Genomic DNA, 15,531 nt, shown 5'->3' with positions numbered 1-15,531 from the left:
TGGTGGACCCATTCAGACACAACTTGCTGTGTTTTCCTGCAACGGACCTATTAAAACAGCTATTATAGCAATAAGAGTGGCTGGTAGTGATGAGAGCAAATGACTCTTATGTTTTACAACTGCGAAATTTGTACTAAGTTTTAGTATAAAACCATAACTGAGCAAGGGGCAAGAGAGTTTGCTCTCCCTCAGTTTAATGAGCCTACAAATCTTGGGGATGGGACAACAAACAAAAACCAGAAATCCCGGGTGAAACTCTTGAAGTCACATGTGAGATAACAGCAGTGAAAAACAGTAGCAAAACTCTGAATTAGATTTGAACTTAAAGCAATATTTCCCTGTGCTAACTTCTATCACTGGAAGGGAATACAATATGGAAAAAGAAAAGCTCACCAATAATATATTTATTTAACTGCAAGCTTCTTTTCCCTGCTACTTCAAGGCTAAAGTGAAGCAGCTTTATGACTCAAAGCCCTTACAATGTAAAAATACATATTGTTCTAAAGGTTACACTAGTTTAAATGAGGTTACAGCTATCCTGCTCCAAGTCACTGCCTCAACAGTGAGTTCAACTCAATAATGGCAACTCAAATCACCAGTCAGATTATTAATAACCTGTGCTTGTATCCAAATGTGTATTCTTTGCTGAGGCTTAATTAGCCGTGGAAAATAGGACTGCTTCATTCATCTGAATAGCAAAACATGAAAAGCTCCTGGCAATAGAGGAGCGCTGTGCTAAATACTTTGCTACAGGTACAAATGAGCCACCTTAGTTTTCCAAATGAATGAAAACTACTTTTATCACAGAATTGCCCAAATAAAACACTTCAGGAAGCACTTCCTCTAGATCTGCCATTTTTATGTATAGCATACTGAAAAATTTTATCTTCCAGAAAGCTGGGCTGCCAACAAGATGAATACTGTGCTGAAGTCAAAATTAGCAACCAGTCTGCAGGGGAACACCAGGGCTGGCGGCCCCTCTTTCACCAGCCAGAACAGCAGTGGCATGTACAAGCAGTGAAGATGCTGTGTATGGCTCAATACCAGCTTAACTCTCCAAATTGCTGATTACAGAGCATTTACTTATTACTCTGATGTTATTAAATACCCCCAGCTGGATTTCAAGCAGATAAAGTGAAATTCAATTGTAGCTGTGCTTTTTTTAAGTGAGTGTGTTGCTTTTCCTCCCATTGCTTATGTCAAATTTGACCCCACTGTCTGCATTTGAAAGTCCTGTTGCTATCAGTGTCCTATTACTGAATTAGGAATATCACTGATATTCCCCTTTTGCTTGCTTCTTTCAAAAACCCTTTAGTTCCTTTCAGCCACAAATAAATTCTGCCAGTTACTATGTAAACTTCAAACAGCATAGACAATAAATTATTTCCTGTGCTGAGTGGCCTTCTCTTTTGAATTGTCATTGTTGAAAATGCATTCATTTTCCTTGTTGATGTACGTTGAAGTGTTGGAGTCATTTAAAATTAAGTTTCTCCGCTAACTTTGATCTTTCTCACAGCATGACTCGTGATTTGTGTCTCAGACATCCAAAGCTCTCTATTAATCCCTCCTAAATGCCCTCAGCAATTTTTATGTCCTTTTGAAGAGATATCCAAAACAAATGCCTTTTCCATTAGACAGGACCTAACTTTGTTCTTATGGGAAATGCTTTGCACTTATGATGCTTATTTAAAATGTAATATGGCATTTCCCCTTTTTCACAAGAGCGCCTTCCTTCAGGAGACTCTGGCACAAGTGCCCCTCCCTGCTCACACAGTGAATTAGACTTTGCTTTATTTAGCACCTAATGCTCACCCCAACTTTCAATGAAAGAAGTAAGACTATGATTGGATTTAAACATCCGAAAGTATTTTAGCTTAACAATTTTCATCACTTACAGATACTCAGCAGTTTCTTTTCCAATTAAAAATAAAAATAAAAAGTAGCAATCAAGAAAAACGGTGTAAATTGATTTTACAGCAAGTACAATCTGCCAAAGGCAGGCTTCATTTCCTCCCTGAGCGGCACACGTATCACATTATCCCTCTGTTAATAGCACAGTAGAATATCAAATACCAGCATTTTGTTCAAAAGGCTCCAGAGTGGCCTCTCACATTCTTCATTTAAATGAGAGTATTTATCTAATACCAGGCAGATAAGCTCCCTGAACAAAAGTAACGACAAGGTTTCTGTAACAGATAATGTAATAACCTTTCAGGTACAACACAGGAAGGAAACATCTCAACAGATGCAGACTAGAAAAAGTGCCCAACTGAGCACCTGCTTCAAATAAATCAAAAAAGGAGGAGACAGAGGGTGGCAGCAGGGGCTCTACAGACACACCTCCTGCTTCCAGCTCTTGCCACAGCGTTGTTTCCTAGAGTCAGTTCTGCTTTAAACCAAAGTGGTAGACATTTCACAAACTCATGCTTTGGTATCACTGCGTTAAAAACAGAAAAATTTAACCTGGTTTAAGTAGTCTCATTCTAAGAATCAGACAATCAGATTTATTCCAAAGAGCGGTGTGAATACTTCCCAGATGCTATGTTTCTTATATTATTCTGTTCTGCAAAATATCCAGAAGCAATAGCTTCATGAAAAAGTAGATGCAACAGGTATGGCAAGAGGCCGTGGAAATGATAAAATGAAATACTGACCGTCCTGACGCAGCTCAGTTTTTTTCTGCTTCAAAAGACCTAAGTAACATGCACCAAGTTCTGTGAATAGCTTTCCAATGCTTGAGAAACTCCTACAACAGAGTCGAGTCTGTTCTATTGCTAGAAAAACCAAAAACTGTCCAGGGCATTGGATATTTTCAATACAGCAACTTATTTTTCCATTTGGCAGCTCTTGGTGTTCTGCAGTACTTTTTATAAAACCGAGGTTAGATCTACCCAAATCAATACCTACCCATGGATGAATCTTCGCAGTAACATCAATCCAAAAAGCTAAAAAAGCCACAGCTACCAATTGCTACCTCGGGGAACTCAGCTATTACAGGTGATCTTTGGTGTAGGATAACTTCCAGTGGGCAGAGCTGTCAGTTCTTTGCAGCATGAATGATGTCCTCTGATGATTCCCATACAATATTGAGGAAAAATAAATTTATTTTTTATTTCTAATGACAGTAGCTGCCAAGAGTCCACATGAAGGATGTTCTCTGTGCACTGCAGAGACTTGTGTGAAGAATTTTAAACTATTAATTTCTGCACTCAAACTTCGTCATTTCCTCCAGAACAATATCATTAATATTTTAACTAAAATCCCATTTAGACTGCAGCACACCCTTTGTTTTGAGATTATGAAAAGATAATTTCATGGTGCTGAGGCAGATGAAAATCCAGAAGTCCAAGTAAGCACACTTGACACCTTTGTATCTGTTGGGTTCAGAAATTGTGCGTTACTCATAAACCAGAAGCGAGGGATCAGCCCAGCCAGAACAGAGGGGAAAATCTTACACAGGGATCCTGTGAGAGTGAGCTCAAAGTAATATTACTGTGGCTAAAAGTAAGAGTCCACCATGTCTTGAAGGTCTTTTAAAACATTCTACCATGATTAATCAGAGTAAACAGAGTGACAGTAGTTGCATTTCACTTGGTCCTGAAGCTGACTAAAATAAACCATCACCAACATATCCACTTAGTGACCAGAAACTGAGACACATTTTCTTTTAGAAGGAAGTGTATGCTAGTGTTCTCAAAATTGTTTTAATTAACAGCTAAAATAAATGGAGATGTATTTGATGACACCTGAACATACGATAGCATCCACAGACCTCCGACTCTTCTGAAAAAAATCTGACCTATCAGTGACAGAAGAGATGAAAGACACAGCATACAGTGAAGCTATGAAATAGTTCAATACCAAAGTAGCTGCAAAATGGCAGCAGAAAGATAAATAGGATGAAATTTTCAAAACCAGAATGGCCAATAAGACGCCTCACAGGTAAACACCCCATTGTGCCTGTGTCCCAGTCTCATCTCCCACAGACATAGGAACTCACAATCTTCACTACAGAGATGACTCTTCTCCTCAAATATAAAAATTCTATGAAGCTGCTGTGCATATCAACAACTCCTTACTTCCTGTAAGGTTAACAATCACAATAATGAAGAGATACAGGTGAACTGTAATCCAGAAACAATCTCAAAAACCAATCACCACACCAGGAAGTGATACGTTCTTTTTTTGTATTTCAAATGAAGGTGGTCTGACTTTAGGCTCTAAAATTCTTGACTATAAGCAATCCAAAATGGCATTTACAAATGCTATACTGCTCTCCCAGGGCTGTAACATTTGCATGTATTTTATTCCAAAAAGAGGCAGAGAACATGCCAACTCAGCTGAGCAGAAGAACAAAGCACACGCTCACACAAGAAAGCATGAGGCAGCCAGGTTCTCTCCGGGCACACAGAGAAACTGCAGGCCACCAACAGAGCATCCCTTGCTGTCACACAGCGATGGGCGAGCTCAGGGTAACCACTTCATTGTCTTCTTCGGAAACATCCTGCAGTTCCAAGGAAGAGGAACTTTTGTAACAGTGAAAGTGAAACTGTACCTGTCGAGGTTTTTTCCTCCATACTATGCTGCTGTTTTTCTAGCTGCCTTCCATATATTCGTACCACTTGAGTAGTTTTTTCGGGTTAAATTTACACTTCAATAAGGCTTTCCTGTTGTTTCACAATCTAACTGCACCCATAGCAGTTGCAATTATCTGTCAGACAGTTGCGTTGTAGGGGATGACTCCTCAGGAAGGGAGATGCAGAACTGACAACTCAATCAGCTGCACACATACAGCAGCTTGTTGCACCTGGCATTTTTTAAACACAGCATCCTCATGTCATCAGCTTTACTTCAACACTAAATTTGAAAAAGAGCAAGTCAGCAGTTATTTGTTTCTGCAGGCAGATGGTCCTCTTCCCAGTAGGATACCTACCTTGCAACTTGAGGTTTCCAGGTCTCCATACAGACTTCACAAGACCCTTACTGCAGGGAATTCATACTCTTTTGTAATTCTCATGGGCAATTAAAAGAAGGAAACTGAATGTGAAACATCACCATATGTCACCAGGAAGCTTAGCTTCCAGATGTTTGTAAAGGTTTTTTGTTCTACAGCATTATACAGATACTACTGAGCACCAAGCATCAGCAAGCAAGTAACAAACCAATCCTGAATTCCTCACTCTGTTTCTTTATCACCAAAGCTAATGCTAATTTTTCCATTTAATGGGAGCACAAACAGATCATTAACTCTTAATGAGTCAATCCACCATTCATTTAATTGCAAATATTACTGAAGATAACAAAAATGTTGCCCTGTTCCTATGCTAGCGATAAGCAAAGCAGTCAGTTTAATGTCATTACAACTTAACATCTCTTTGGCATCAATACTGGTGTGGTGCCATGCAAGAAAGAGTTTTGTAGCCTTGTGAATGAAACAAATGGTAGTGCCGAAAAATCTCAGCTGCAATCAGAAAGTGGGAGAATTTGCATATACATGATCAGAGTGGAAATATAATTAGTTACTTATCTTTTAGGCTTAAATCTAGTGATTTATAAAGATACAAATAATGTTGTAGTATATTTATTAACCAGGATAAAGGAGCATGCTTCTGGGCATAGAGGTTATTATGCCAGCTCCTAGGAAGACCTAGGGCCATATCATATTTTCATGATCACACTTCACAGTGATGATTGCATTTGGGGCCAAAGGCCTCTGTGTAAGCACCAGTGTCATTAAATGACAGATCAACCGGGACGCAGGTCTTCTAAGCCATTAACTTGCGCTACCTTGTCATTCATTACCTATGAAGATTAAAATCTTTTCAACACTAGCGGGGCTCTGGTACCACTCACACAAAAATGCTGGTTTTGTTTTAGATGATTTCTTATCACTGTCTTCACTCTGGATGACTCTTAGGCTAATCAAAGAATAAATACAGAACTTGTAAAATCTACCTTTAAAATCATTACTCTAAGCATTTATGTTCTGTATCTCGTATGCATATATCTAAATACCACATGAAAAAAAGTGATTTTTATTTTGTTCCACCACTTAATTTAAAAACATAATGGAAATGAGTTTAAAAAGTAAAACCAAAAGCAAATCCTACACTCTGGTTTCATAATTACAAATTACAGGAAAACTGTGAAACAGGAAAATTTAAAAAAAAAAAACAAAAACCAACACTGGGCTGCACTTGAAATGAAGCACTGAAACACTTTGGTGAAAGGAGTGGCTTCAGTACATACTGCCAAATCACACTGAGGCTTGACCTAACTTCTCTTTCAGAAACTTACAGACTAGGATGGGATGGTCACATCTAGCATTTGTCATTTTTGCCAAGAATGAGGGCAATAAGGAGCGGACAGGAAGGTGAATGCTTTGCATTAAAGGATTTTGTGAGCCACTCACTCTTTAGCTCCAAATCATTTAAATCTGCTGTGTAAAGCAGTGAGTAACAAACTTGGCACTGATGAAAGAAAAGGTTCATCTTCTACGTGAAAGGTATTGTCTCTGTCTGTTTCCTCACACGGAAGGATAATCATCACCAAATCTGCCCTTGAAAATGGTAGTATTTGAGGCAGAAAGTGAACCTACATTTACATTGATTCCCTCTTCTCATAAAGCATCAGAAATGACAGAGGTGACTTCAAATCCTAATGACGATAACCTCTTTCAGCCCCTCAGCGCATGAGCCGCCATGCTGGGAAGGAGGACAGAGCATCCTGCACCAGTGGGTCTGCAGGAGAGGGGAGATCAGCCCGGAGCAGATCGTGCTTCTGATCGTGGGGCATGTGCTGAAACACAGCGCTCTGGGGCACGCGGGGGAGCGACAGACCCATCAATCTCCCACTGTCTGCTTTATTCTCATTATCTAGAAAGTTAACAGTTCATTTTCATTAACCCTACAGTTCTGGTTTGGAAGAGGAGAAAAGACATTTCACTTCAACAATGAGAAAATGGGAAGCAAAACTCTCATCCCACGATTACACCACTCGGTAATATAAATAAGATAGCTACAATTGAAACCATTATATTAGAGAGGACGTTTTCAAGAAGAAGCCAAAATTCATAAGTAACATTTAAAAAAGAAACCAAGACCAAAGAAACCATTTCATCTTTGAGATGCTTTGACATTGAAATCTCATTAATTACTTCACTAGTAAGAGACAATGACAGCAAAACCCCTAATAAAATTAAACCTTATAGCTTTGAAATATTCAATTAGAGGAAAACAAAGGCTAAAGGGCACACAGGAGCTGGGCAAGGAAGGAATGTCTAATATGATAATTAAATACTAGTAACTCTGTGGTAAATACTTTACTGAAGTCTGTTGGTCTCCTACGCATATATATTAAGACATGATTTACAGGTGAGGCAATAGTTTGGCTGAGTATCTATAAGGCTGTGAGCTGTTCCTCTACATGTGGCCTATTTGTGAGTAAGAAAGCAACTGCCTTGCCTTCTCTACACTCTTACCAACAACTTAATTATCTCACTCCACTGTAAGTCTTGAAAAGGGCACATTATTTCCTTGATATTGCAAACGTTTGTAAGACATACCAATCATACAACTACACTCTGCAGTTAAAATCACCTCCAGAGTGAAGAAGGCAGACACCAACGGTATAAGTTGCACTTCTACTGTTTCTTTAGGCCCAAGAAAAGGACAGAAGCAGAAAAATTGAAGCAGCTGGATATGGTGTGTGCCATCAACAGGACACGTAAGAAAGAAGTTCATTCATACAATGCCACTTTATGAGTGACACGTTATCACAGCAAAGGCAACATTGACAACCTACACGCCATTGAGTTAGGAGTCACCAAGGAGACCAGTGCAAACTCCATAACAGTCTCCTGCCTTGAGAGGCCAGCGGTGGAGCTGGCAGGAGGTGAGACAGTGCTGTGAAGCAGCTGCTGTACGATCCAGAGGCTGTGGAAAGCACTTGTCCATATGGGCAGAGGGAGAAGAGTGGAAGCACAAGCTTTGGTGCACTTTGCATTGCTAAAAGGATTGCATACAATATCAGTGCCTGATCATGACACCATAGCCTGCAACAAACAGCCACATGCAGAACACCCTACTGCCAATCCTCTGCCTTCCCAACCTGGAGGATTTTCCTGAGTTCACAGTGAACTTTATTCAGCAAAATGTCCAGATCTAGAGCATCCTACAGGCACCACTAATACAAAAACTTATTTAAAACATACCGGTTGATAGGTTCTGTTGCAGCAGAGCAAACTTTGAAGACAAAGCTTTATGTCAGGCATTTTTTCCCTGTGAACTGCTATTCTTTTTGAAAATAATGTTCAACGAAAGTTGTTGGTTTTATTTTTTTTATTTTTTTCTTTTTTTACTTTATTTACGACTTAACAGCATACATCTGTCACTGAAAAAAGACATAACCCAAGAAAACAGTTCAATAAAGAGATACAGCTTTCAGTGAGAAGAAAGTTTTTAAATCTCCAGCAATGTACTCAGCAATCACAGCATGGCAAAAGAACTGATGTATCATGTGCAATTGTTAATACAAAGACTTATGGGTTACTTTATTGGGTGCAGGAATTTCTTTTCTCTACATCAGCCATTAATTGGAGTCATGGACAGAAAGAAAGACAAGCTTGCCACAGCATTTTAGAGAGAGCTCTGATTGCTCCAAATGACAGCTTTATTAGCTTTATGTGCTTCTGTAGGGAAGTGAGAAGCCAAGCTGAAACCCCAGGCCGCTTCCTCCTTGTGAGATGCTCCAGCCAGGGAAATGTAAACTTCCATTCAAAAATACACTAACTTTGGCATGTGTGCCACACTGACAGTATCACATCTTCAGAACTAAAACAAACAGAGCTGATAAGCTTGCTAACTAGTAATTGCTTATCAAGCTTGGGCACATCTTCCCAAAAAGCCAGATAGGTTTGTCAGCTCTACAAAGCCAAAGACCTAATGACATTCTTTGCAGGAATGGTAGTTTGTCAGAGCACCCTGGTCAGATATTCCTCAGGCGGTTTGGTGGGCACAAGGAAACACAGGCACCCCCCCCTTCTGCTGATACTGCACTGATGAAATAATATTGCTTCCTGCAGCAAATAGAGAAGGTGACAGCACAATATAAAGTAGCAATGATTCATGGGCTGAGGGCATTATGTGAAATGAGTTTTCAGAAAGAACCCAAAAGGTGAAAACCACCTCTAGGCAAAGGGCCAGCACAAAACAAAGGGCCTCGAAACTGGCTCAAAGTGGTGCTTAAGTAATTGACGGGCTCAATGCCAGCCTTGTAGGCCAAGATGAATTTCACACTCACACTAAGGAAGGAATATTTAAGAGAGTCAAATGAGCAGCAGGTTGCAAGGAGACCAGGTCAGCTCAGGAGGGAAGGACACTAATATAGAAGTCAGAGTATTTTGCTGCCTGGCAATTCAAGAGCCAGCAAAGAAACTATAAAAGAGGCAATGCATTGGGCATTGTGTTTTAGGGAGAGCCTTTTGTACAATTGGGTTGGTTCACTTTTCTAAAGGGAGTACCTCATAAAAGTGATAAGACCAACTAATAAGTAGCACTCCCCACTCCAGATGGCAAAACCAGCTCTCTCAAATCATCCATCTTAACTATCCAGAAATGGGCAAACTAACCAATCTTGAATGATTCTGTTCATTTGAAAAACATCAAAATGCAGTTTCCCTTTTAAAAATATATTCTTATTAGGTTTGGATGTTTGAAAGATACATTGTTTCAGAATGTCTTATCCAACTATCCGAAGTTATATATTAAAACAGGAATGTCTGTAGTATTTACTCTTTGTCTCCCTGTCCCAGCAAGGGAGGCTGTGTCGCTGTGATGGAACCGCACCCCTGGGAACTGCCGCTGCACTGGGGCTCACCCACCACGCTCAGGCTTCCTGACACGGGATCTCAGAAATGGTTTTAAGAGGATCTTGTTACTGGAAATGATGCAGATCTCTACTGTGCCATTAGCACAGCAAGACACTGCTGACTATGAAATGGACTTTCCAGGCAAAACAGCGTTTTGAAGGCAAGATCTTCCTATTGAATTTGTAAGAGAATTCATTATGCTTAACTTTTTTCACTAACTTCCTAAGGAAGCAATGAAGTGTTTATTTGCAATGGTTCCATTGAGAAAGCCCAGACAAATTAAAAAGGATTATCTACTTTGGTACCGTAGCGAAGCTCTGAAAGAAGTGTCTCCCTCCAGACTTTGGGGTCTGGGTTTTATTCCTTCCAAACTCAGCTTCCCCCTTTAAGTGGAGCCAGGAAAATCTTCGGCGTTTGATGAACGGCAAAAAGCCTGTCCTTTCTTTTAGTTACACCATGTTACTATACGGAGATGGTGCAAATATAAATAAAAACACAATAATAATTTTGTTTATTTACATACATTCCCATGTGAAAAGCCTGAATATATGAAGCAGAACACTGGAATAACGACTATAGCATAAAGTGTTGCAAGACTCATCTACAACACTGTGTGAAAGCGAGTAATTAAACATACATGCACAATTACATAATGTGCACGTTCTCTTTGTAAAAATTAAACGTGTTGAAAGCTAAAATTACAGCAAAATTACACAACCAATCCTTGTTAAGCAAGCAATGGTATACCTTGTTCAAACAACCCTGCTATGTCAGCCAGCCTGCCTCAAACTGCAGGGATCTGTTGAATTGGGAGGAAGACACCCTGCACTTTGTATGTCAGCTCAGCCTCAGAAGCAGCTCTCAATGGCTTAGAATGAAGCATGCATTTACTGCATTCTTCTCAGTCTTTAGAAAAGCTGGTATTCAGAGGTTTTCCTAGAACAGACACTTTTTTATGTTGCGACAGATTTGCTTTATTAATCATAGGTATGCTTTCTAGTAGTGATTTTGTGATCCTTGCTAATGGTGCCTTTTGCGGTGTTCATGGCAATCTGTAATACGCTAGAAAAATTCAGAGGATAAAGCCTCCGTGTCCTTGTGTATCACAGAATCCTACAAACCCACAGTCACGATCTCTACACGCTTGCAAGCTGAGTAACCTTTTAGGTTGTCACAATTGCTTATTAAAACTATTTTCATATTTAATACCACGGACATGGAGGGAATCAAAGGCAGAAAACAGAATATCAGATCACAACCACAGAGCATGTTAATGGACAGGGAAGGAAGAGGCTGCATGTTCCACGCTGCTCTGGTCCCTGGGGAGGACCGGTGCACACACTGTACGTCCCCTCTCCACACAGGACACCATCAGTCCCGCTGGACCAAGCTGACCTCGAGAATTACAACCTCAAAAATGACAAGGATTTTTTTTTTTTTTTTCCAAATAGCTACTTTTTCTTACAAAGCACCAGAAGCCTTTAGGATACATTTTCTAGTGTCAAATTTTTGTCCAAAATTAGGGAAGATACGCTTATATGAATGCACTGAGACCACACGTTCCCTTAATTTCACCTCTCAGAATTACAGAAATATGGCCTGACTTGCACAAAACCTCTGAGAACTAGTCACACTGTAAAAACAATTTGCACCATAAATCCATATTGCTGTCTATGGAAGGGTTAATAGACCTGTGCTGGGGTGTTTAAAGATATCAATATAACTTCTCTACTTAAATATCCAGAAATGCAGCACTGATGGGAAACCTCATGGAAACTTCACAGTATATCAGACAAATAATGGGCAAAAAATAGCATTTTATAAAACACTAATGGATTTTGTTTGTTAATAAAAAGCAACCTCTGCCAGAGGCCTTTAAATAAGGATGATACAGAAACTGAGATGAATACTCTGGTAAACCTTGCTGCCAGCTTAATGCCTATAATGAAAAGTAATAAAGTGAACTAGGCATGTTGCTATACTTATTTCTTTTTTTTTTTTCCTAGCCCATTAAATATTGATAAGAACTTATATACCTTGCCAATGCCAGTAGCAACTCATCTTATGAATGCGAATTAATTTTTCATTTTTATTCTTTGTGAACATGTTTTATGCCTGTGCTTTATATTATACCTATACAAGGCTGCAAAAAAATCTGTGATGTGTTATGAAAGCATAATAATATAAGTGCCTACCTTTTTCAGGAACCGTACTCCATAGGTAAATATATAAAGGTAAAATGTAAATCTCCACCTGCAAAAGGTACAAGAGGTTAACTCTGGGATATCAGGTTTCCATACTTTAAAGTTCAACACATGATTTTTTACAGCACTGCCAAACCACCATGCCCTGGACACAAATTTTTGTCCAGTTTTCTGCAACTTATATTACCAAACATTGTGCTCGTTTGCCTGCTATTTTAATGCTTCCCATTAGCCCTCTGAAAACATTGGTTAGTTTCACCTTAACATGACAGGAAAAAAAAATTAAAAAAAAAAAAATCAATGGTAATTAAGTTTTTAAAAGTTTAATGAAAACTAGTAGGACAGTGGAGGACAAAGGACAATTTGCACACCTATTGGAGTGAAGTTCACTTGTTTTAAGACACTAGGACAATGATAATGAGAAATTTGATAAAGGCTTTGACAGGTTATATCAGAGCACTGCACATCAAATACAGTTTTTAGTAATGAAAAGCATCATCCACAATGAGCTGGAATTTTGCTTAGCAGATTCTAGCACTTCACTCTTGCTTTTAGGTAGTGCATTGGTGTGATATAAATATGCTCGATACAGATCCACAATTAACATTCACTTCTAAACAGTTTCCTTTATAAATATGATTCTACATTTTCCCAAGTACACATGAAATAATTGCTGGGCTTCCAGTTTTTCTTTTCTGATAGAGGCAAACTAGATGCTAAGATCACGATGCCATGGAAAACAAGAGAGAAATGAGCAGGAAATCTAATACAAAATTATCTTCTCATCTATGACTTTCTTGCTTACCCAATAAAAGAAGACATACAGAATATCATCTATTACTGGCTTAGGAAAAAAGAGTCAATGGAAGTATTATGAAATAAAATCAAAACTTTATGCAGTGTAAATTCTCAAAATTCTCAGAGGAATTATTGAGGTTTTTTCTCCAAAGTGGAACTGACTACAAAAATATGCTTGACATAAACACCAGTGTGGTACTATTCATAACGTTTATCACAGGATGAGATTTAGTTTCCTTTGTGTGAGGCAATACTGCAGCCTGAATCATCTTCAATTACATATTTTACAGCACTTACAATTGGCAAAACTATTAGCTTATGGTTAATTGGCATTGAAGCGTGTTCAGACATTAATGGAATGGTTTCAAAACTGAAAATGCTTCTATGTAAAACAAGGTTAAGCCAAGTCTTCCTCTTCAAAGTTACTTTTACAAGTATTTAAAAAGGAAGATGTGTCATCCATAAATAGCCCTCTGACAAGTTGAGTACATCAATGAGATTTAAAGTGTGATACTTCAGCTGAACAGAAACTCTCTCTTAACCTGTAGCAGCCACAGCATTGCACAGATTAATTTATTCAATTGATACGATACAAATACCAATCCCTCCAAGGGTTCAGCAACACCAGCAACACTGCCCGCAGCTTTCATGCTGGCAGTTTCCTCAAGATGCTGCAAAAACGAGAGCACTCGGGTGCAAAAGGTGAGTTGTGCTGGTAGAAACCTTCAGATCACTCGCGTGGAAGAAACAGCAAGGACAGCAATATGAAGGAAACCTGCCATTTAACTTCAGCGTTACATACCTCATCTAGTGAAAGTTCGAAGGCTGTCACTGAAAATAAAAGTATTGGGAGGGAAAAACTGTCTAACCTAATCTTGCTACTGAGCACTCCAAGTACCCCTCTTTCATTCCTATGTCTAAGTAGTTATGACAAATTCCTCACCAAGAGTTTTCTTGTTTTAAAAATACCCTCAATAACACCTGTATTTCACATTTCTCCAAGCAAAAATCCAAACGTATTTGATGACATTTGTAGTTTGATGCTGGGACACACAATATTCCAAGAGGAGTTCAAAGGCAGTCAAAAGTATTTCAAATATGTTAATGGTTAAGATTAAGATGGTGAGTCTCAGGGATTTTCCAGTCTGCATGGACATCTGAAAGACACTGATTACAGCGTTTGCTGGAGCTATCACGTCAGGAAATAAAAAGGTCCTTTCCTGAAACAAGCAAATTCAGTAATGCCCATTTCCCAGTTTAACTTTCCACCCACACTGCAAAGTACTGCTGTAGATCTGCACCAAAGCCACACGTCACCCTGTTGAACAATTCCTGGAGCTTTGGAAAAGATCTTAGAGCCAAGAGCCACCAGGTACTATTTGGGTCTTCCAAAAACAAACAACTTGCTACAACTGTTCGAATGCTACAAAGGTGATACATGCATATAATTACGTGATAATATCTGCTATTGGTCATCCTTCCTCTTTTTCCCTAACCTGGCAAAGAAGGTTACTCAGATTGAGCATCAGAAGACAAATCAAGGCTCAGAACTGGGTGACAGGCAAGGCTGGTCAAAGCGCTAACTTATTAAAAACAGAAGTAATACTGGTAGAAAAAAAAAAATTGCTCATTCCTGCTGAGCAACATCCACAAAAGCTATTCAACAAACTTCTGGCTTGGTCAAAGTGCAATAAAATAAAATTCAGAACAAAGCAAAGTCGGAAATGGCACCCAAAATGTTTATCATCATTAATCAGCTAACTCTGGTGGCAGCAGAGCTACAAAGGACTTTCCACTGCTCTGTACCAGGCAGCCAGCTGCCTTTTGTGTGGGCTTCAGGGGGAGGTTCTTCTGGCTCAACACCCCAGTTGGAAAGTCAGTCCCACACAAAGTCCAAGGAGTTTTCCACGTTGCTTTACCACTACTTGCGGATAGTTTATTGCTGCAATTAACAGCCAAACATCCACTGGACAAATCAAACAGATGAACACAGGAAGGTCTGGAAGAAAATTAATTCTAAGTTATTGAAGTATTTATTATTATACAGTATGGGAATATATCTGGTCTAATTAGCTAAGTAACTATGTTCAGCACTTTAATAAATGTTGCACATTAACTGCTATCACCAAAGACCTTAACAACTGGAGACACCTCATTTGTAACTGTCTTTTTACATAAAATAAAGACAAAGATGTAACTAGATGCTTGTTGCCTACAAATTGACATCCATTGACATCTATAAAATCTACATTAAACTAAATCAACAGTAAAGATCATTTACCAAATGAATGCCATCTATGAGGCACTACAGTCAGAAGACATATACATTCCACAAGTAATAAAAATTAAGGTATGTTGTTTCCACCAGCTCCAGTTGTAGAGTAAAAAAAGGTAAGGAGTCTATCTGTAGTTGTCAGCTATGTGCTATGAGAAACTTAATAGCAGATACACCAATAATCCTTTGCACAAGGTCTTGTACAGATCACTATGTCTTTGAACACACCGGGAATTGAATTAACATTCAGTTCTCTGCCCACTTTCCTACCTTGCTGCAGGGAGACAGTAACCTAAAACCCCACGGATGCTTTGTTGGCATGAGAAGCCCTTGCTCCCCCTCAGCTGCCCCTTTCACTCGCTAGCCTAGCAGTAAGAACATCTGCC

General features: G+C 39.1%; 1 protein-coding gene across 4 annotated transcripts in view; it reads right to left on the bottom strand.

Moving 5' to 3' along the window:
- CERS6 (ceramide synthase 6) overlaps positions 1–15,531 on the bottom strand; it is a 120,243-nt gene that overhangs the window by 48,001 nt on the left and 56,711 nt on the right. For all 4 annotated transcript variants that reach the window (XM_065069757.1, XM_065069758.1, XM_065069759.1 and 1 more), the window contains exon 4: positions 12,064–12,121. In XM_065069757.1, coding sequence (XP_064925829.1) covers positions 12,064–12,121 — 58 coding nt within the window. The remainder of the gene's footprint in view (positions 1–12,063; positions 12,122–15,531) is intronic.

This window comes from Columba livia, chromosome 7 (assembly GCF_036013475.1).
Source record: "Columba livia isolate bColLiv1 breed racing homer chromosome 7, bColLiv1.pat.W.v2, whole genome shotgun sequence".
In the NCBI taxonomy this organism is placed as follows: domain Eukaryota; kingdom Metazoa; phylum Chordata; class Aves; order Columbiformes; family Columbidae; genus Columba; species Columba livia.
This window is presented reverse-complemented; position numbering and strand designations above follow the sequence as displayed.